This window comes from Sorex araneus, chromosome 1 (assembly GCF_027595985.1).
Source record: "Sorex araneus isolate mSorAra2 chromosome 1, mSorAra2.pri, whole genome shotgun sequence".
NCBI lineage: Eukaryota > Metazoa > Chordata > Mammalia > Eulipotyphla > Soricidae > Sorex > Sorex araneus.
The window spans coordinates 421,631,303-421,653,032 of record NC_073302.1 but is presented as its reverse complement, the minus strand read 5'-3'; the positions used below and the strand labels follow the sequence as shown (position 1 = coordinate 421,653,032).

At 39.5% G+C, this 21,730-nt stretch overlaps 1 protein-coding gene across 1 annotated transcript in view; it reads right to left on the bottom strand.

Moving 5' to 3' along the window:
• ASB15 (ankyrin repeat and SOCS box containing 15) overlaps positions 1 to 20,525 on the bottom strand; it is a 30,223-nt gene extending 9,698 nt beyond the window's left edge. The window contains exons 1-6 of the mRNA XM_004602047.2: positions 20,489 to 20,525; positions 13,560 to 13,668; positions 8,405 to 8,463; positions 8,184 to 8,315; positions 6,342 to 6,500; positions 204 to 449 (exon numbers count right to left, since the gene is read on the bottom strand). Of these exons, the coding sequence (XP_004602104.2) occupies positions 204 to 449; positions 6,342 to 6,500; positions 8,184 to 8,315; positions 8,405 to 8,463; positions 13,560 to 13,666 (703 nt within the window). The 5' untranslated portion in view covers positions 13,667 to 13,668; positions 20,489 to 20,525. The remainder of the gene's footprint in view (positions 1 to 203; positions 450 to 6,341; positions 6,501 to 8,183; positions 8,316 to 8,404; positions 8,464 to 13,559; positions 13,669 to 20,488) is intronic.
• Between the last annotated feature and the right edge of the window lie 1,205 nt (positions 20,526 to 21,730).

The window sequence follows — 21,730 nt, the reverse complement described above, 5'->3', positions numbered from 1 at the left end:
CCATGAAGAAGGGAATAATAAGGATTGGGGGTACAGATTCTCAGGTAACAATGATGGGGGTTTAATTATCCATGAGAAGGTTGGGGCAGAGGGGTCGAGTCTAAGTACAAATGCCCAATTGTCTTCAGAAGAGGAAGAGAAGCCGTTTAGGAATGGAGAAGTCCGAGATAAACATCAGGAACACAGGATTCCCTTGCACACACCTTTGTGAATGAGGTGTTCCAAAACATCACAGTGGCCATACTCAGCAGCTACACCCAGTGGTGTGACTCCAAATCCATCTTTCACGTGGACATTACCTCCGTGGCTTAGCAGCAGAGCAATGATATCCTTGCGGCCTTGTTTGGCTCCTTCATGCATTGCTGACCATCGCTTGACACAGGGCTGGTCGAGACTGGTGTTGTGTTTAATTAGAGCAGCCACCATGTCATAGGAGCCCTTTTTTACAGCTTGAAGATGAGGACAAAAAGGATAGTCAACAGGAGACATGTTAACACCAATGCATTATCTGGTATTAGGCTAATTAGGGAATATAATATCAGAATATAAGTTACAGATCCCTTTTTTTTTCTACATGAGAATTAGGTGCTCTTCAAAGCGCTTCTATTTCTTATACCTACATTTCTAATGCGGAGTGAATGCTTGCAAAATGATACCACCTTCTCTTTAAGACTGGACTTGAGGGGGCTGGAGTGATAGTATAGCGGGTAGGGTGTTTCTCTTGTATACGGCCGATCTGGATTCGATCCCTGGCATTCCATATAGTCTCCCAAGCACCACCAGGAGTAATTCCTGAGTGCAGAGCCAGGACTTAACCCCTGAGTATCGCTGAGTGTGACCCCAAAAAAGCAAAAAGACAAAAAACTGTACTTGAGGAGTAAAGCTACCATTGAAAATAATGCGCTGAAAACAAACAGCCTGGAGCTGGGGGTATGATGGGGGGTTGGAGCGTTGGGGCCGGAGTGAAGCTGGGGATATTGGTGATGGGAGATGTACACTGGTCAAGGACTGGTGTTGGAACACTGTATGACTGAAAACCAATCATGAACAATTTTGCAATTGTGTATCTCATGGTGGCTCAATTAGAAAAAAAAAAAGAAAGAAAGAAAATGGTGCATATCAGGGGTGGAGGGATAATACAATGAGTAGGGTGCTTGCTTTACATGTGGTCAACCAGGGTTTGAATCCTGGCATCCCATAGGGCCCCATATATGGCCAGAAGTAATTCCTGAGTGCAGAGCCAGGAATATCCCCTGAATATCACAGGGTGGTGCAAAAACAAAAAAAAGGAATACAAAGTAGAGTAAAATCATTGAAAATGGTGCATACCATTGATAACATGCCATGTATATTTTTTCTATCCTCAAGACAAAAACAATATACACTATTTGGGGGTTATTAATTAATAACACATGTAACATGTTCATATGCTTAGGAACTGAATAAATGATACTTATTATTAATCCCATTTTATTGTGTCTAAGATTGTTGAGTAAATAATGTTTCTCAAGCTCACTATTCTTCCACTCCACCCCGACCAGAGATCTGAAAGAGCTGTATTAAATAAATATCTCTTTCCCATGTTCTTAATGGGAGAATTGCAATAAGAATGTTTGGAATCTAGGTTGGTATGTTGTTCTAAATAGATGAAGCATGTAATAGCTAACATACTACAGATTATGCAGTTCACTTCATCAGATAAACATTTCCCCCCTCTACTTGTTCTAAAATCACTCCACTAAATTATCACCCTAGGGGTAGAGAGATAATGCAGTAGGTTGGGTGCTTGCCTTGCATGCGACTCACCCATGTTTGATCCCCAGCACTCCAAATGCTCCCCAGAGACCAGATCCCTAAGCTCAAAGCCACAAGTAAGCCCTAAGCACTTTTAGATGTTGCCTCAAAGCAAAATAAATAAAATATCCTCTATTTATATTACTAAGAGGATTATTCAGATTTGTATATACAAACTTTTGGAAAAAGTAATGCTTTTGTTTTTCTCATCAATATATGAAACCTTAAGAAGAAACAGAGTTGAATGAACACTAACTCTCTGCTAACAGGGATATAGCTCCATGCTCTTCCTTCTTTCTTTCCTTTTTCTCTCTTCTTTTCCTCCTCTCCTTTGCTCTTCCTTCTTTTCTCCCTTTCCTCCTTCTTTCACTTAATATATGCTGGCTATATAAGTGGTCCTGCATCATGTACTGTGGACAACAGTTAAATAACCTTGGTTCTCATTCATGAAATTTCCAGTCTAGAAAGGAAACTCCTAGTGACTTCTATTGGCAAGGGACTCAGAGTTTGGCTTTGCTGAGAAAGGCAAAAGTTGTCTTTATAACAGAGAATATCCTGTTAAGTTAGGAGACAAAATGCAAAAGAATTAAAGGCCTGGTCGTGAGAAAGGGCTCCATGAGACAGAAAGGAAAGACAGAGACAAACTGCTTATTTCATTTGGAGACAGACAACCATCTGCAGGGAAATCAGTTTTTCTTCTGCTCACTAAAGTAGAATCTGTTGACAAATGCTTTTCTCTGAAACACCCACCTGCCACTTGCAGTTCTAATTACAGTGAATTACCTCATCCTAGCTGGTGTTATTATAGAGCAAACATCAATAAGTTAAGTGAGCTAAGAGATACGTGTCCTCATTTATCTTCTTGCTCCTAGTGCATTTTTTGTAGAAAGAAAATACATTAGCAAACCTCTCCCTGCACAATGTTTTCCTTTTATCTGGCTCAGAGAATATGCTGATTAAAGATACTAGTTTTCCTTCATGAAAGTAAGAGCATAGACATTCCACATTCAATTTTAAACAATTTAAAGGTAAATTTTACTTGCAATTTATTTATTTTTAACTAAAAACATATTTCCCACAGAAACAATGCACTTGTAGAAACTCATCACAAGCTAGCATGCCAACACATTCTCATGGGGGGGGGGGGCTGTGCACATACCCAGAAGTGTTCTGGGCTTACTCCTGGTTCTGTGCTCAGGGAGCCTCCTGGCAATGCTCAGGGGACCATTTTCAGTGCTGGGAATCAAATTCAGGTCAACTGCATGCAAGGCAAGTGAGCTACCCTCTGTACTAATCTCTTGGACTCCTTGAACAAATAAATGCCTGAAATAAAACTGATAGTCACAGCATTTGTGTAATGTAAATGAGATAAAAATTGACTAATCATGTCCTTAATAATAATAATGCTTCAAGAGAACTAAGCTTCAGTTATCTTGGAACTAGATATGGGTTTTTCTAATGAATTTACATAGAGAATAATAGCTTTTGAAACTTTATAGGTTGCTGGTGGACTGGAGGGATAGCACAGTGGGGAGGGCTTTTGCCTTGCACAGTGGCCTACCCGGGTTCGATTCCTCCATCCCTCTTGGAGAGACAGGCAAGCTACCAAGAATATCCCACCTGCACGGCAGAGCCTGGCAAGCTAACCATGGCGTATTCGATATGCCAAAAAGAGTAACAACAAGTCTCACAATGGAGACGTTACTGGTGCCCACTTGAGCAAATCAATAAACAACGGATGACAGTGCTACATGTAGTGCTATAGTTTGGTGGTATTTTACCTTAATATTTTAAATTTCTATAATTTTCTTTTTCTGGATATATGTGTTTTACTTATATATCTATTGACTATGAATATTTCTGACTCATACAAATAGAAATGAGTGACTTTTTCTGAGGTATTTATCTGTTAAGGACTGGGAGATTTAAAAGAGATAAAATGAAGATGTGTATTGATTTGTAAGAAAGTGAAGTCTGAAATAAAGTGAATTGACCGTAAATGTACACGTTTGTGTGGGAAATAGAAGACAGTAAAACAAGACTTTATGCCAGTTGGTTCTCTGGGTTTTCTCTATATCCTGGCCTTGATGGGCCACATTAATCTTGTAGCTGCCCTGTAGAGAAAGGTAATGGCAACTCAGTGGGATGTGCAAAGTTCAGTTGCTGAAACAAAAAAAGAAAAACCACAACACAACACACACACATATACACACAAAAAAATCTTAATAACTGTCAGATGCATCACAAATTCAGCAAGTAATATATACCATAACTATAATAGACCGAAGTACCAGAAGTAGAATCCAGATGACTGATCAGTAAGAAGAGGATAAAAGTGATTTGATTTTCTTGTATTTAAGGATACTCTAATATAGAGACAGAACATTAAAATATTAACTCTATTTCAATTCTGATACTTCAGTAACAGAGTTCCTTTCCCACCATAAGATATCATTAAAGTAGATTAACATATGAAACCTTGAAATGAATGAGCTGCTTAGTGCTCTGTTGTGGTATTAAGCATTTAGGAAAGAAGCAAATTAGAATTATTTTCTGCTTACTACTCCTAATACACTTATTTATTAATAAAAACTAAGTTTTGAATTAGGATTTTTCCCCTTCCTGCTTCATTTAATTTTGTCTTGCCTTTTTGCAAATTGATAGAGCAGCAAATTGGGGGGAAGTGTCTTGTTTGTAGCGAAACGTGTGGACAGAGACAACAATTAATATATATAGTGGTGTGAATAATTCATTGTATATAATTTTTAAAAACACCAAGATTACATTAATTGTGGTGACTCAACTCATAGATAACTATTCCATGAATGATAGCTTTGGTTTGTTTATGCAAAGCATCATGACATTGTGACATAGAGATTTGTGAACAGGTATGCAGATAGCTAATGTATATAACTTTCAGGCAGCATTTACTCCAAATTTCCATTTAGTAATATCTAGCTCTCCTATAAGGTCTGAGAGGATGAAGACTATTCAGTGTATCTCTATAGCCATCTTGGTTGCATGGATGTGTTAAACTGCTGTTAAAATGCAAATATTTTACTAATGCTCATAACTTATTTAAATATCCTTTGAACTAATTATAGGTCATATAAAAGTTCTAGTGATTTTTCTATGAACAAGAGCTGTGGGAGTGTTAATTAGTTATGACCTCAGCTTATGATGCTTTATTCTTCTCCTCTGTGATAACTAGTAAATAATCTTATGGTTTCCTTCTCATCCTGCTTTCTTTCCTCTACCCCCTCTCTCTTCCCTCCCTTCTTCTCTTCCTCCTTTTCCCCCCATCAATTTCACAACGACTTCTCTCATGAGCATATGACATATGGCTGTGGTTTTATGTGTTTTATAACAATTCTGCATAGTAGGTGTTGTATATCCATTTACCACATGAAAACATGAGGCTCACTGTTATAATCACACAGGACTTAAATCTATAGATACCAGGGGCCAAAGTCCAAATTCTGACTCTACCACCCTATGTCCCTAAGAAAAAGAAATTTTTTTTTGTATTTATAGTTAATCTCTCCTACGTTCCAGCAAACATAACTGCATTTTAAATTTTCTTAAGGAACACTTTCAGAGATACTGTGAGTGAGTGTGTGTGTGTGTGTGTGTGTGTATAGAGGGGGAATGTTTTGGGGTCATATCCAGCAATATTCAATTGAGCAGTGTGAGCCCAGCAATTCACTACTCAGTAGTACTCAGAGAGCATGTGATGCCGAGACTCAAACAAGGCTACATATTTACCAGGTTTGTACTCCACTCCCACATCTTGGATCTACTCATTCTCACTGATGAACACAGCAGTACACAGAGACTACAAAGTTGATGTATGTCGTTCCTTCGCTGTCACAGTTGTGAACCCTCTTAGAGATTCTGAACTCTGCCTTTGTGTAGTCAGAATCTGATGGCTCCTCTTCTTTCCATTTTGTCTCACTCTTCTCTTGTGGACATGTTATCTCACTGGAATCCCCTTTCTACTTCCTTTTTATTGCCAGACACTACACATGCAACCCTTCACCCTTCTTGCAGCCGGTGAAGAATATTCCTGTAGGAGAAGGAGGAGAATATTCCAGGAGAATATTCCTGTAGAACTGGCACCTCTGGAGGCTGGGGTGTAGCTCAGTGATAGAGTACTTGCCTTGCGTATGTCAGGCCTGGCCTGGCATATATTTCATATGTGATTGCTTGGGTTTGATTCCTGCACTGCAAACAAAGAAATAGAACAAAAAAACCCCACAACAACAACAACATAAAAATCTGACACCTCTGGCCTGATTGGACTCCTAATGAGTTCAGTGGCTCCTTCCTGTATATTTGGTAATGATAGATGTAGATGTCTTTTATATATGACTTCTTCGTAAAGTAGAAAAAAATCATAGCACATGTGAGATAGGAGCTAGAAGAGAACTCAGGGAATGGAAGAATAAGGTTTCATAATTTTAGCCAAGAAACAGTGGCTTCCAATAGCTAACGATTAAATACGGCTGTTTCAGATTGTAAACAGTTGTAAGTAAAAGGGAACTTACCAATCAGAAGGGGTGTCTCTCCTTTGTCATTTTTGGTGTTTGGGCAGACTCCCTTTTCTAGTAAAGTTCTTACATTTTGTTCCAAACCTGCTTTGATTGCCAAAGTCAAGGGCGTTTCTCCAGCAGGTGTTTTGAATTCCCAGAGTGTCTCATGGGATGCTGAGGTGTGAACACATTATATAAAGTTAAAAATATTTACTAAAGAATAACACATCGATCAAAATCAGTCCAATTCTCTCTCTCTATAAATATATACAAAATTAAATTAGTGAAAAAGGAAAACAAAGTTATAATTAATGATAATCGAATCATGGTCCATAGAGTAGTTGAACACGTTTTGTAAAGTTCAACTTGTTTCTAAAATTGACAGCTAGGAAACCAACATCTCTGTTTCCAGGTGCTCTTTATTTATTTGTTCTTTGCCATTTGATTTATTTATATTTTTCAATTTTCCCCTTATACTTTATATTAACACTGTGGCTTACAAAGTTGTTCATGATGATTTGTTACAGGCATTCAATATTCCAACACCAATTGCACTACCATTACAACTTCCCTCCACCATTGTCTCTAATTTTCCTACCACCTCTTAAGCCTGCCTCCAGAGCAGGTTCGTAATAATTTATTTTATAATGTTGTTATCAATAATTTGCCAAGAGAGTGATCAAAAAATATTTCCTTAGAAAAAAGTTAATGAAGATTTTTTGCATCTCACCTTGAAGCCATTAAGTTTCAGGTGTTCTTTAAAATAAAATACATGGTGTATTCTCATCTTAATAAGTTGTAAATCAACTCCTAAATCTTGTGTATTATTATGTAAATTCTGCCAGATAGTGAAGTTTGTGCATATGAGAATCAGTATGTACTTAAATTAACATATTCTATTAGAATGTGTTAGAAAAGAAATACCAACCTTAGCATCATCTTCTATATCTGTCTGACTGACTATCTGCAGAGGTATTAATTTTTTTTAGCTGCTTGTCTGGCTGGCTAGATACCTAATTATATCAAGTAACTATCACGCCCTAGAATATAAACCAGGGAGCAACACTGAAGGTTGAAAGATAGGGCATTCCACTCTCAAAAGGTTTTATTAGATGTTGAGGTCTGTGTTAGAAAAAAATAATTAGAATATCAGAATTTTATTACTATTTAATTCAAATTTTATTAATCATATTTTATGTCAATATTATATAAAACACTAGATATAAAAACAAATATTATAAATGAGGGCAGTATATCACATAATAATCTCTCGGAAATGGTTAGCCAAAAATTTATTTCAGATGAAAAAACTTGAAATATGACTTTCCAAAAAGGATATTAAAAGAATATAGCACATCGGGGTAGCATGTTTGCCTTGCACTCGGCTTACCTGGGTTCAATTCCTCCGCCCCTTTCGGAGAGCCCGGCAAGCTACCGAGAATATCCCACCTGCACGGCACTGCCTGGCAAACTACCCTTGGCGTATTCGATATGCTAAAAACAGTAACAAGTTTCACCATGGAGATGTTACTGGTACCCACTTGAACAAATCGATGAGCAGTGGTATGACAGTGATGCAGTAATACAGTGAATATACAAATTAATTAAATAACAACATTTACAAATACTTATCACTTTTAGGTGTTAAACTGCATCTTAATACAAATCTATGTTGTCTTCCTAGAATGACATAAAGATAAAGCCTCAGAACCTCACTAATTTTTAGAGTCTGAGTTTAAATTATGGGTATTGCCTTTTTCAAATTCCAATAGGATTTTGCTCTAATTTTTCGTTGTGCCTTTTATGTTCACTGGGAATACTTTGACATTTCTGCGGAAAGACTTTATGTTCTCTTACCATCCAGAACAATCTCAAGTATTTGCTGAATGGGCTGAACAGCAGCTTCATGTAATGGGAACCATCCTTTCTCATCAGCTTCATCCAGCGTATATTTGTATTTCACATATTCCTGGAGCTCAAGAATGTGGCCTACATAAACACACATCCGATAACAAATCTGTCATAAAAGATAGAATCTCTAAATCACCTTACTGCAGCCAATGCATACACCTACTTACCTTGTCTTATGGCATCCACAAGTTTTCTGTTTTCATCACTTAGGGTTTTGACCACAAACCTACCAAAGAAAGAAAAACACGTCATTTTTATACTAGTGGTATACTTCCCCAAACCTCCAAGTTTGTGTTTTTGCACACTATATTTTAATAACCAAGATATGCATGATCACCACGTGACTGGTTTTATCTATTTTTTAATGATCTAAATGTCTGCAATACTATTTACAATAAGCAAGATTTAGAAATAGCCCAAGTGCTCAATGATAGATGGTGAATAAAGAAGAGAATACTGCTCAACCACTAGAAAAGATATTTCATGACTTGCAACAATATGGATGGAACTAAAAAAGGCCATTCTAAGCAACATTTACTGGTAGAAGAGAAACAATTACCAGATGTTTTCACCACTTAAACTATAAAGAAACAAAGCAAGGGAACTGACAAAGTCCAATAAAAACCATAACTTTAGGTCTGGAGAGATAGTGCATTAGATAAGACTCTTGCCTTGCACTTGGCTAACCTGGGTTTAACCCTTGGCACCCCACCCAAGTTTCACTAGGAGTGTGATCCTTGAATGCAGAGCCAGGAGTAAACCCTGAGAACATAGTTTTTGTTTTTGTTTTTTAATTTTTTTTATTTTATTGAATCACCGCGAGACAGTTACAAGCTTTCATGTTTGGGTTACAATCTCACAATGATCAAACACCCATCCCTCCACCAGTGCACATTCCCCACCACCAATATCCCGGGTATACCCCCCCTTTTCCACCTCCCCCTGCCTCTAAGGCAGACAATACTCCCTGTTGGAATATAGCTCCAAATATGTTAGGCCTGACTTTGGTTTGTCCTTTCTCTCCTTGCCCCAAGGAGCTTAGGTTTATCAGTCACGCCCATCAAAGTGCTTCTGAGTCACTCCCATTCCTTTGTTTATCTGTAACCACTTCTACCAGTTTATCTGCTCTTCCTCTAATCAAACTGTTAATTTGTAAGGTCAGACCTTGCTAAGACAGTGAACTTGTATTGTAAGTTAACATTGTCTTTTTCCTCTCTTATGTCTTTTGAATAGTTTACCTTAAAACAATATCCTTTTTGTATGGACAAAGAAAGACATTTATTAATATGCTCTGTTAACATGGGATTTAATTGTCTTCAAATATTATTCATTCCCGGGCATCTGCATTCTTAACTTAAGCCTCAGCTGGACTTACTTCCTAGCACCCCCAAAAGCAGGGTCCCAACGAGGGACAGGATAGACCCAGGGCAAGCAGTGAGTTATGTGCTACCCTGGCATCAAGATGGGCCTGGCCAAAGCTCCTAATGCTTAACTATATGTTAAGAGCTTGGTCATGGGCATGTCATGATCCAAAAGCAACGACAAGACTAGGGCCCTGCTAGGGCTAGGAAAGACTGATCTGGCCTGAGCACTGTAGTCTGAGATGGAGGTGACCCCCGAGAGCAATTCTATAAGCTTAATGCATCTCTTGCTATGTCCATACAAATTGATTTATAATATGAATGCTTATATGTTAGTCGGACAAAGAGAGGAGAAACACACCCATGGGATTCGCTCTTGGGCGGATGTCCCGCTGAGAGAGATTCTATCCTAGTGAAAGCATCCCCTAAGGGACAGAACTTTACTCCCTATTGATTGTAACCACACCTTTGCATAAGCCTGGCCCTCCGCATCCAGAGCCAGATGTGGGGGATTTAAGGTAGCGGTATGAGGGGGCTGGGGGCGAGTTCCAAGGGAAATGCAGAGAGAGAGAGAGAGAATGAAGTAGGATGGGGGAGAAAGAAGCAGGAGGAGAATCAGAGGAGACTGGAGATGGACATGGAATAAACTGCAACTGAGACCAACCATCTTGGCTCCTTTGCCTGCCTTGCCACCCCTTTTGTGTTTTTACACAACTCCCCATACTCTCTCTCTACTTTTGGGCATTATAGCTTGCAACACAGACACTGAGAGGTCATCATGTTTGGTCCATTATCTACTTTCGGCATGCATTTCCTATCCCAACTGGTTCCTCCAGCCATCATTTTCTTAGTGATCCCTTCTCTATTCCATCTGCCTTCTCCCTTCGCTCATGAAGCAGTCTTCCGGCTATGGGGCAATCCCCCTGGCCCTTGTATCTATCGTCCTTGGGTGTCAGCCTCATGTGATGCTACCCTACACTCCACAAATGAGTGCAGTCCCTCTATGTCTGTCCCTCTCTTTCTGACTCATTTTACTTAGCATGAGACTCTCCATTTTTATCCATTTATAAGCAAATTTCATCACTTCATCTCTCCTAACAGCTGCATAGTATTCCATTGTGTGGATGTACCAACGTTTCTTTAACCAGTCATCTGTTTTAGGGCACTTGGGTTGTTTTCATATTTTGGCTATTGTGAACAGTGCTGCAGTGAATATATAGGTACAGATGTCATTTCTACTGTGCTCTTTTGCATCCTCTGGATATATTCCCAGAAATGGCATTATAAGGTCATATGGAAGCTCAATTTCTAGTTTTTGAAAGACTGTCCATATTGTTTTCCAGAAAGGCTGGACCAGTTGGCATTCCCACCAACAGTGAAGGAGCGTCCCTTTTCCCCCACATCCTCGCTAGCACTGTTTGCTTTTGTTCTTTTGAATGTGGCTGACAAATAGTTGAGTGTGGATTCACCACCACCACCACCACCACCACCACCACACACACACACACACACACACACACACACACACACACACACACCATTTTCTTTATCTCTGACCATAAAATTATGGTTACTAATTTTATGAGAGGGAGAGAACGGTTTGAAAGATTGGAGAGAGTTCAGTGAGGTGATGGGGTATTAGAACTTTGGTGGTGGGTATGATATATTAACCATATTTTTTCTATGGCACAGAAATTTTCACATAAAACCCACAACTATTCAAGTCTAAAATGCACTAAAATCCAAATGTCTAAAATTTGAGAGAAAATATATTTATGAAATACTGAACCTAAGCATATCAGTGAAGATGACAAAATACATGTTTATAATGCTGTGTCGAGCAAGGTGGGCCAGAAAGAGAGTACAGTGGGTGGGATGCAGATGAACTAGGTTTGATCCCCAGCACCATATATTGTACCCAGTGTCCCTCAGGAGTGATCCCTGACATGGGGCCAGCAGTAAGCCTTAAGCAACACTGGGTATGTTCCCAAAACCCCTTCTGCTCTACCAAAAAACAATAAAGGGAGAAAAGGAGCAAACAGTCCAGAGGGAGGGGTCAGAGGCAGATCTTATTCAGGTTTTATTATATTGGTATGACTAGAGGGGTAGTTATTCTCTTCATGGTGATTTTTCATCTATAAATATCACACTGTATCACTTCATCCCATTGTTCATCGATTTTCTCCAGCGGGCACCAGTAATGTCTCCATTGTGAGACTTGTTACTGTTTTTGGCATATCGAATACACCATGGGTAGCTTGCCAGGCTCTGCTGTGCGGGCAGGATACTCTTTGTAGCTTGCTAGGCTCTCTGAGAGAGGCAGAGGAATCGAACCCAGGTCAGCCGTGTGCAAGGCAAACACCCTGCCCACTGTGCTATCGCTCCAGCCCACAACATATGGCCATACCACCCTGAACATGCCCGATCTCATCTGTAAAATGATGGATTAAATAGAAAGATCTTTAAGACTTTCCCCAACTGTAAAATCTACAGGGTGCTGGAGAGATTGCTCATGGCTGAGCATATTTTTTTTTTCTTTTGCAAGAGACCCCATGCTCCATGCCAGCACCTCTCAGTTCCCAAGCACAGAGCTGGCAGTATCCCATGAGCACTGCTGGGCATAACACCAAGGAAACACAACTCAACAGAAAAATACATTTTTTTCAAACTATATCTTTAAGATTTTGTTTGTTTCAAGTTGATAACTGTTAATAATAGCTTACTTGGAAACTTATTATGCACACTGGTGCATCCTAAGAGTTTTTAATCAACTGTCCTACAAATGTAAACAAGCTGAGCATTTAGTGAATAAACTCCCACTTTGTCTAAAAGGTCATAATTTAACCCTGGGGCAATTTTCTAGCCTGTGTGTTTATTCAAGGAGAACAGGTATTTAATAACAACTTGATTTAACTCTTTTAAGTAAAAATGTCTGCTTCCTCTCTAGGGCTATATTTTTAAAATCTGTTCAAGATAAGGGAAGAATGAAGCAGCCCAGAAATTTAAATGCAAAATGTTCATTTTTAAAAGCTCAAAAAGAGGGGCTGGAGCAATAGTACAGAGAGTAGGGCATTTGCCTTGCACGCAGCCGACCCAGGTTCAATTCCCAGCATTCCATATGGTCCTCTGAGCACTGCCAGGGATAATTCCTGAGTGCAGAGCCAGGAGTAACCCCTGTGCATTGCAAGGTGTGACCCAAAAATAAAATGAAATAAAATCTCAAAAAGAATAATTTTATAGTGATTAATCTAGACAAAAGCACCACTATATTTTGAAGTACAGGATTATATACACTATAATAGAATACAAAAGAAAAATGTTATGTTGTATAATGCATTGCTCAAGGAAGAAATTTGCTTTTGGAGTAGATTCTATATTTCTGATTAACATGATACAAGTTTCACGTATAACTTCTTAACTATTATCTGAATAGTAGATAATTAAATAACCCATGACTTACACATGTGTGTAATATATGATAAGGTCCTCAGTTCTTTCCCCATTCATTAAATTTATAGGCCTAATGAGTTAGTATTATTATTCAATCTTTAAAGATGCAAAATGGAATATATTATTTTAAAAGATTGCCTGAATCAGTACAGAATAAACCTCTGCATATTACCTCTGCACATTCATTGTGTAAACTATACTTGCATATCTGTTCAATTACTTTTTTAAATTTCATATTAATTTAGTAACTAGACCGTTCTGTACAGTCAAATTAAATTAGGATTTTCCCATCAATGTTATTTCTATCTTTCACAGACAAGAAGATCTGTTTGAAGGTCAGATTTCTTAAATCTATGTATGGTTGCACTTGAACAATCATTAAATTTCCTCCCTGATAAGCTGCTGGGTAAATATATTCCTGCAGGTAAAGTCATAAAATGGCATCTATTTTATCTTACAACAAAATACATCATAAAGTAATTTTGTGGAAGAGAGACAATATGAACATTACCTTTCAGGATAAATTACGGTCTTGCTGTCCTCAATTGATTCTTGAATAGTGAGCTGAATATCATAACTAGTAAGATGGTCTTCATCGGAGCCTTCATTAATATCCATAACTATCAATTTGGAATAGAACAATTATTACAATCAGCAAATGACACAGGGAAGAATATTGTTAGTATAAAAGATGCGAAATAAAAACCAAATGCACTCACCTGTAGGCATTTAACATTTTAAATTAATAAATTTTAATTTATTAATTAATATTAATAAATGTGTAAGCACTAGACAATTCCGTGGCTCTCTCTCACTGCCTGTGTTGGTGGTCTCGCTCTGCTTTCCCACCCTGGGTGGACGAAGGAGGAAACGAGGGCCAGGCTGGTTGGTGATCAGTTGCCACTTATTCCGTTCTCCCCGCGCGCCTGTTCCAGTCTCTCTAAGCCCCCCCGCTCATCTCTCAGCACTCCCAATCACAGCCTTGGTCTCTCCTCTAGTATCTCTCCAACTCCCACCATTGGGGGGCAACACAACCAACATATCAAAGCCCTTCTTAATCACCGATCAGGTGCAAGGGCGGAAATACCATCTAGAGGACTTTCTCCTTTCCTTAGTCCAATAACTTAATCAACATCTTAATTCTACTTCTTAATATTAATTAGTTATTTTGTATGGACACAGTAAGAGATACATTAAGCTTGTAGGGTGGTTCTCCTGGGAACATCTCACTATAGATCCCAGACTACAGTGCTCAGACCAGAGTAAACTTTCCTAACTCTAGCAGGGTCCTAATCTAGATGTTCCGTTTTGGATCATGACAGAATTTATCCATGAGCATGCTCTTAACTTATAGTTAAGTATTATGGCACTTTGGTCAGGCCCATTGTGATGCCAGGGTAGCTCACAGTTTGCCCTGGGTCCATCCAATCGCTCATCGGGACCCTGATTTTGGGGTGCTGGAAGTAAAGGCAACTGAGGCTTACGTCAAGAGAACAGATGCCCAGGAGTGAATATCATTCAGAGTCAGCTAACTCCCAAGTTACAAAAGCATAGCATTAACATTACACTGTCTTCCTGTGTCTGTACAAAAAGGACATTGCTCTGAATTAACTATGCAAAGGACTTGAGGAGAAGAGAAAAACAATATTTACAAGTTAACAGAGTCTGATTAGGAGATAAAAGTGATTGATGGGTTGGGGAAGCAGGGCACAAAGAAAGAGGTTACAAATAAACACAGAGGAATGGGAACACTGTGATGGGAGTAACCCAATAAACCTATGCTCCCTGTGGCAAGGCAGAAAGGACAAAGCAATGTTAACCTACAGCGATGCAAGTCTGATGTGGGGGGGGGGAACCCTGTGGAGCTGGCTTGAAGCTGGGGCTCCTACATGCAGAGCAGAGCTCTAGTCCTCAACCCACGTATCTATGCCCTTCCTTCCTGCATGTTCGATCCCTCTGCATCCCAAATGGTTCCCTGAGCACTTCCAGAAGCAATTCCTGAGTGCAGATCCAGGAGTATTGCCAACCCCCTGAGCATCACTGGGTATTCTCCCTGCCCCTCCCCCAAAAAAAACCAAAAGAAAAAAAACAAAAGTGGTGAAATTGCAATTATTTATATTTTCAGACAATAAAGGAAAATAAATGTATATTTGACCTCATGTACCATCAAGTTTTCTCAAACGGAAAGGACCTCATGCTACTCTATTGCGGAAAGAATGGGGATACCCTATTAAGGAAACTCATGATACTTCCTGATTTTTAGTGGTTCTTTGGTTCTCATTTCCCCCTACTTCCCACAACCCCAATCCTCAACTTTTGTTGCTATGGTTTGGCTTACAAAGAAAGTTTGAAGTGCAGCTATTCACAGAACATCATTTGAACAGTTGAGCTATCACCCATCTTAACTCTATTCTCAGACCAGAAACCAAACCTTCTACATTCTCCATTATTCCCCCTCACCCACCACCACCCCATCTAACTTTCTGTTACAAGCAACTGTAACAAGCAAGGGGGAACCTTGGCATCTTTCATTCTTGTCTGACCTTATCTGTCTAGGAATATCTTCCACAAAATATTTTTCATATAACTTTTCTTTATATTTTTCTCTTTGTTTCTAACCCGAGTAAACGGCTTTTCTCAATGGTCGGTAAGGGGAAATGTTGACTCCTAGTAGCAGGCAAGGCAGAGGGATTCAGCATGATTAGATGATGCAAGTAAACTTATGGGCTTGCTTATTGCCTTTCTCATAAATATCTCTGTGGTGACAGGAGTGTTGCTGGCTCTGGGATTAGAAATGGGATACAGAATCTTTCACTCATTTAAATCATAGGCTTAACTCTATCCCTATTGAATATTTGGGCTTCCAGTACGTGACAGCACTCAGAGGTGCTCAGGTCTTGCTTCTGACTCTGCACTCAGGGATTACTCCCGGCGGGACTCAGACGACCATATGTAAGGTACCAGGGATCAAACACATGTAAACTGCATGCAAGTCAAGTGCCTTATCCCTATACTGTCTCTCTAGTCTCTGTGGAAATCTTTTTTAAATGTCTCGTTAACAATTACGCAGCGGAAGCTATCAGAGACTCAATTCTTTTTGTACCCCTAATAAGAGCAGGGTATAAATGGTGGGGAAACTCTTATTACACAGAAAAAAGATTTTCTACCTAATATGAGCTTTCTTCAATCTTTTAGTCAAAGCTTGGAATGAAGTTAAGGTCTGTGTGCAGGTATACCAAAGTGTTAGTTAGACAATAAAAGGATCATCACTGGAATGAGCTTATTTCTCGATGCAATGAGAAATAAATAAAATAAGGAGTGTATTTTAACTGTAGCTCAAATTTGAAATGACTAAGTATCAATGCCCAAGGAAGGCTTACAATAGTCTGTTAAAAATTGCTTAAATAATTTTACGTAATTTAAATTTACCTAAAATTATTCAGTAGTTAATAATTAAAACTTAAATGCGGTGTTGCTGGTTCTGGGATTAGAAATGGGATACAGGAGTTTCAGGAAGAGCCAATCAACCTTTGTGAAGACTATTCATAGATTACCAATTTCTAAGTCTAAAGAATTGAGTCTTTCTAAATAAGTTTGCCCTTACTTGTTTCTTGAGAAGCCCATTTGTATATGATATACTGTAGGATAACATTGGTCTGTCCTTTCTGCCTTGCCACAGGGAGCATAGGTTTATTGGGTTACTCCCATCACAGTGTTCCCATTCCTCTGTGTTTATTTGAAACCTCTTTCTTTGTGCTCTATTTCCCCAACCAGTCGGTCAGTCACCTTTGTCTCCTAATCAGACGCTGTTGACTTGTAAGTATTGCTTTTCTCTTCTCCTCAAGTCCTTTGCATAGTTAATTCAGAGCAATGTCCTTTTTGTATAGATACAGGAAGACAGTTAATGCTATGCTTTTGTAACTTGGGAGCTAGCTGACTCTGAATGATATTCACTCCTGGGCATCTGTTCTCTCAACATAAGCCTCAGTTGCCCTTACTTCTAGCACCTCAAAATCAGGATACTGATGAGGGACTGGATGGATCCAGGGAAAACTGTGAGCTACCCTGGCATCACAATGGGCCTGGCCAAAGTGCCATAATACTTAACTATAAGTTAAGAGCATGGTCATGGACAAATTTTGTCATGATCCAAAAAGTAATAACTAGATTTGGACCTTGCTGGGGTTAGGAAAGATTAATCTGGCCCATACATGTAGTCTGAGATCTATAGCAAGATGTCCCCAGGAGAGCCACCCTACAACCTCAATGTATCTCTTACTGTGTCCATACAAAATTATTAATATTAAGAAGTAGAATTAAGGGGCTGGAGCAATATCCCAGTGGGTAGGGCATTTTCCTTGCAAGCAGCTGACTCAGGTTTGATTCCCAGCATCCCATATGGTCCCCTGAGCACCGCCAGAAGTAATTCCTGAGTGCAGAGCCAGGAGTAACCCCTGTGCATCTCCGGTGTGACCAAAAAAAAAAAGTAAAAGTAAAATGTTAATTAAGATGTTAGTTAAGTTATTGGACTAAGGAGAAAAATAACACCCCTTGGTGGTATTTCTGCCCTTGAGTGTGATCAGTGTTCAGGAAGGGTTTTTGATATGTTGAATGTGCTACCAGATGGAGTGTGATGTCTACCCCCAATGCGGGGAGTGAGGAAAGACTAGAGAGAGACCAGGGCAGCAAGATGGAGTGTGGAGAGACTGGTGAGGGGACAAAGGGAGAAGAATGCAGCAGAAGAATGCAGCAGAAGGAGCAGGCATGTGGAGAGACAAGAGACGCAGCAGCAAGATGGAGCGTAGAAAGATGAGCAGGAGAGACAGGAGGAGATGGGAATGGCAGGCAGTGTGAGACTAGAATGGGGAGCATAGTGAGACTGGAAAAGGCAGGTGCGGAGAATGGAATAAACGGCAACTGATCATCAGCCAGCTTGGTCCTCATTTCCTCCTTCGCCTACCCATGGCATCGGCCCCCAAAGTTTGAAGTCTCTTAACAATTATCCAGAAGGAAGTTATTAAAGGCTCTAACTCTTCCATCTTTATTTATTCTCCATTAAGTAGTTGATTTATAAAGCAGTTGGGACATTCAAACTATAGATTTAACATTTTTGTTGTTGTTGTTTTGCTTTGGGCCACACCCAGTGATACTCAGGGCTTACTCCTGGCTCTGTACTCAATAAGCACTCCTGGGCTCAGGGGACTATATGGGATGCTGGGGATCAAACATGGGTCAGCTGCATGCAAGGCAAACACTTCCCTCACTGTACTATTGCTCTGGTCCCTGAGAGTTAACTTTTTAAATTAAAACACTGGTTAACCCAGATTTAGGGTACAGAACACGATTGATGAAAGCTATGACTTCCCTTCAAAGAGAGGTAGTCCTACTTAAAATTTTGCATAAAACTAAGAAATTGGAACTATCTGAAGATAGGCTTTTGGAACTATCTTATGGATCCCTGCTAAAGAAATATTAAAGGATTTATAAATGCTAAATATATTATTAAAATATCAATAATGATTAGTTTACAAATGGGTTGAGTAAAATTCATAATTTAGAGAGTAGGAAAAGGGAACATTCAGTGATCAATTAAGATTTAAAATATCGTTGGCAGTAATTAAAGTGGCGGCTACAATAAGAGCCATAAATTATTGAGTGCTCACTTTATATTACAAGCACTGTACAAAGCTCTTAGCACAAACTGCCTTTCTGTTTTCCCTATATATTTCTTTTACTATAACACCATGTTTCACAAAGTCGTTCATAATATAGTTGTCTCGGGCATAAATGTTTCGGCATCAGTCCCACCACCACTCTGAACTTCCCTCCACCAATGTTCCCAGTTTCCTACTCACCCCTCGAGCCTGCCTCTGAGCATTAAGTCTTTAATTCCATCATTTTTGTTGATAAGATGGATTTGTTGTGCACGAGTGAAAACATAGCCTTCAAGAAGTAAAAAGTCCCACCAAATTGCCTAGCTCTAGGAAACAGAGTCTGGGCAGAGCACCGAGTAACTTCATTTTTAAGGTCTTTCCAAAGCTGCAGGTAAACAACCCAGAGTCTGCTGTCCTTAAAAGAAGACATTCTGATCTTGCCCTTAACAGCCAGCGCTTGATGACAATAACTTCCATAAATAAAAAATAGCTTCCAGGGGTACATAAATCTTTATCCTTGGCTCCATGCAATACTGCTTTGTGTTTCTTTCTTGGTTTGGGGGCCCAAACCTATCAGTACTGAAGATTACTCCTGGCTCTGATCTCAGAAATCACTGTTGGTGTGTTTGGAGGAACATCTGTAGTGCTGGAGATTGCAGCCGGTCAGCAGTGTGCAAGGCAAGTGACCTATCTGCTGTACTAGCTCTCTGGCTCAGACAGTGTTTCTTACTCTGGTAGAAACTTCAGCCCATGCTTTTTTTGCTTGGAATCTGAAAATATATCATCAGCTAACCAACTGGTAAGTTACTTACTTCAGTGGTCAGGAGTTTGAGAGGATGTTGCAAGACATCATGCAGGAGTGCCTGCATGATTCGATTCTCTAAACGACCTCCGATTCATGAGTCATGGCAACATCCTAGTGTTGGTAAGCAAGGGACCACCAGTAGAGCTTTTCCTTGAAATTTGGGAATCTCCTGCAGCATGAATCAAGCCTTTTTTTGTGTGTTTTTTTTTGGTTTGTTTGTTTTTCTGGACAAGGATGATTATAGCTTTGTTCCCTATGAATTGTTTAATAGGCTTTCTTCTAATTATATCCAAGTCTGTGTACCTACTTAGCCTCAGACTATATAATTGTAACAAAACTGAAACCATTTCTGTAGGTACTACAAAGGACAGTCCATAAAAGTTTCTATAAAGCATGGCTGTTTCCAAGGTACAAGGAAAGACACTGTACCTAGAAATATCACACTGCCCCACTACCTGGCTTATCAGTGTAATTTTTCACATCAATGCAAGTTTCATCCTTTAAGATTCATTGTTTCATATTAACACTTTTTTTTTTTTGCTTTTTGGGCCACACCTGGTGATGCTCAGGGGTTACTCCTGGCTCTGCACTCAAGAATTACCCCAGGGCAGTACTCAGGGGACCATGTGGGATGCTGGGAATCAAACCCGGGTCAGCCGCGTGCAAGGCAAATGTCCTACCCGCTGTGCTACTTCTCCAGCCCCAATATTAACACATTTAAAAAATTGCTAATATCACTGAACTTGCTCTGAAGGTAGAATCTCTTGAAATAGTTACCAATTGGGTCATAGGGATGGTTAGTGGGATGGTGGGCAATCTAGAACCAAATCTAGTGAGAAAAGAGGATGAGAAAAAAGCAACACAGTAAAATTTAGTTTTTATACAAGACCATGCCAAATCCAAGCCCTAAATTTCTGAAGGATGTGCAAGCTCTATTGTTTGTAACTAGGAACCTCATTGCCTGAAGAAAATTTTCCTTACCTTGAAACTGCTATTGTCCTCTAGTGATGTGCCAATCTATTAGCAGTTCCAGGAAAAATATCAACAGAATTTGTCCTGTTTGAGGAATAGCACAAGTTAGAGAGAATTTTTCACATTTTAGTTTTTTGAAGAAACTATAATTTTATGACAAGAAAGCTACAAAGTTTATTTTCTTTTTATGCATTTTGCCATTTGCACATGCAACTTAAAATATAAAAATTATATCTCCTGGAAGGGAGCATAACATGATACTCGCCATAACCATGCTTCTGGATTCATGCCAGGCTGTTTTATTCAGGGCACCCTGGAGCGGAGCGGGTGAGAACCCTCCTCGCTCCAAGGGACCCAGCCCTGACAGCTGAAAGCCTCCAGAACTCAACCACCGTGGTGCTCACAGCCACTCTCCACACGCTCGGGCCGAGCTTTAACCATGAGTGAACCTATTCTTGGACCGCATGGCCTCATTTGTGGCTGCATGACACCATACCACACACCACCCATACTCCAAGAGTCCTGCACCACATTTGATGGGGTTTAAAGTAGGAGTTAGCCAAACTTAAAGGGAAATATTTTTCTACAGACATATATCTGTATAAAAATCTGTGTATATATATGTTTGCATACATATATATATATATATATATATCTGTATATATCTGTTGTATTTCACCCAGGGGCCATTAAGTCCTTCTATAAGATATCTGGTCTATCTGATCTCTTATAGAGATGGGTGAAATAAATCTCTTATAGCCTTTGGGTGAAATACAATAATCTTCACACTCCTTCCACTAAGGAAACTTTTTTGTAGCATTTTCAGCATTTTTTCTTAACAAACAATACAAAACATGTTATTTCGGTTCTGCTTTAGAGCAGTGTTTGGGGTTTGGATGGAAACATCTGAAATATGGTAGTGGGAAGGTTTAAGAGTGATTGGTGTCTGAATATTACCACTGTATCACTGTCGTGCTGTTGTTCATCAATTTGCTTAAGCAGGCACCAGTAACGTCTCCATTGTGAGACTTGTTGTTACTGTATTTGGCATATCCAATACACCACAGGTTACTTGCCAGGCTCTGCCGTGGGGGCGGGATACTCTCAGTAGCTTCCCGGGTTCTCACTGAGAGGGATGGAGGAATCGAACCCTGGTCGGCTGCATGCAAGGCAAATGCCCCACCTGCTGTGCTATTACTCCATCCCTTTGAACATTAAATGTAATCAAATATTGTGAACTACTTTTTAAAA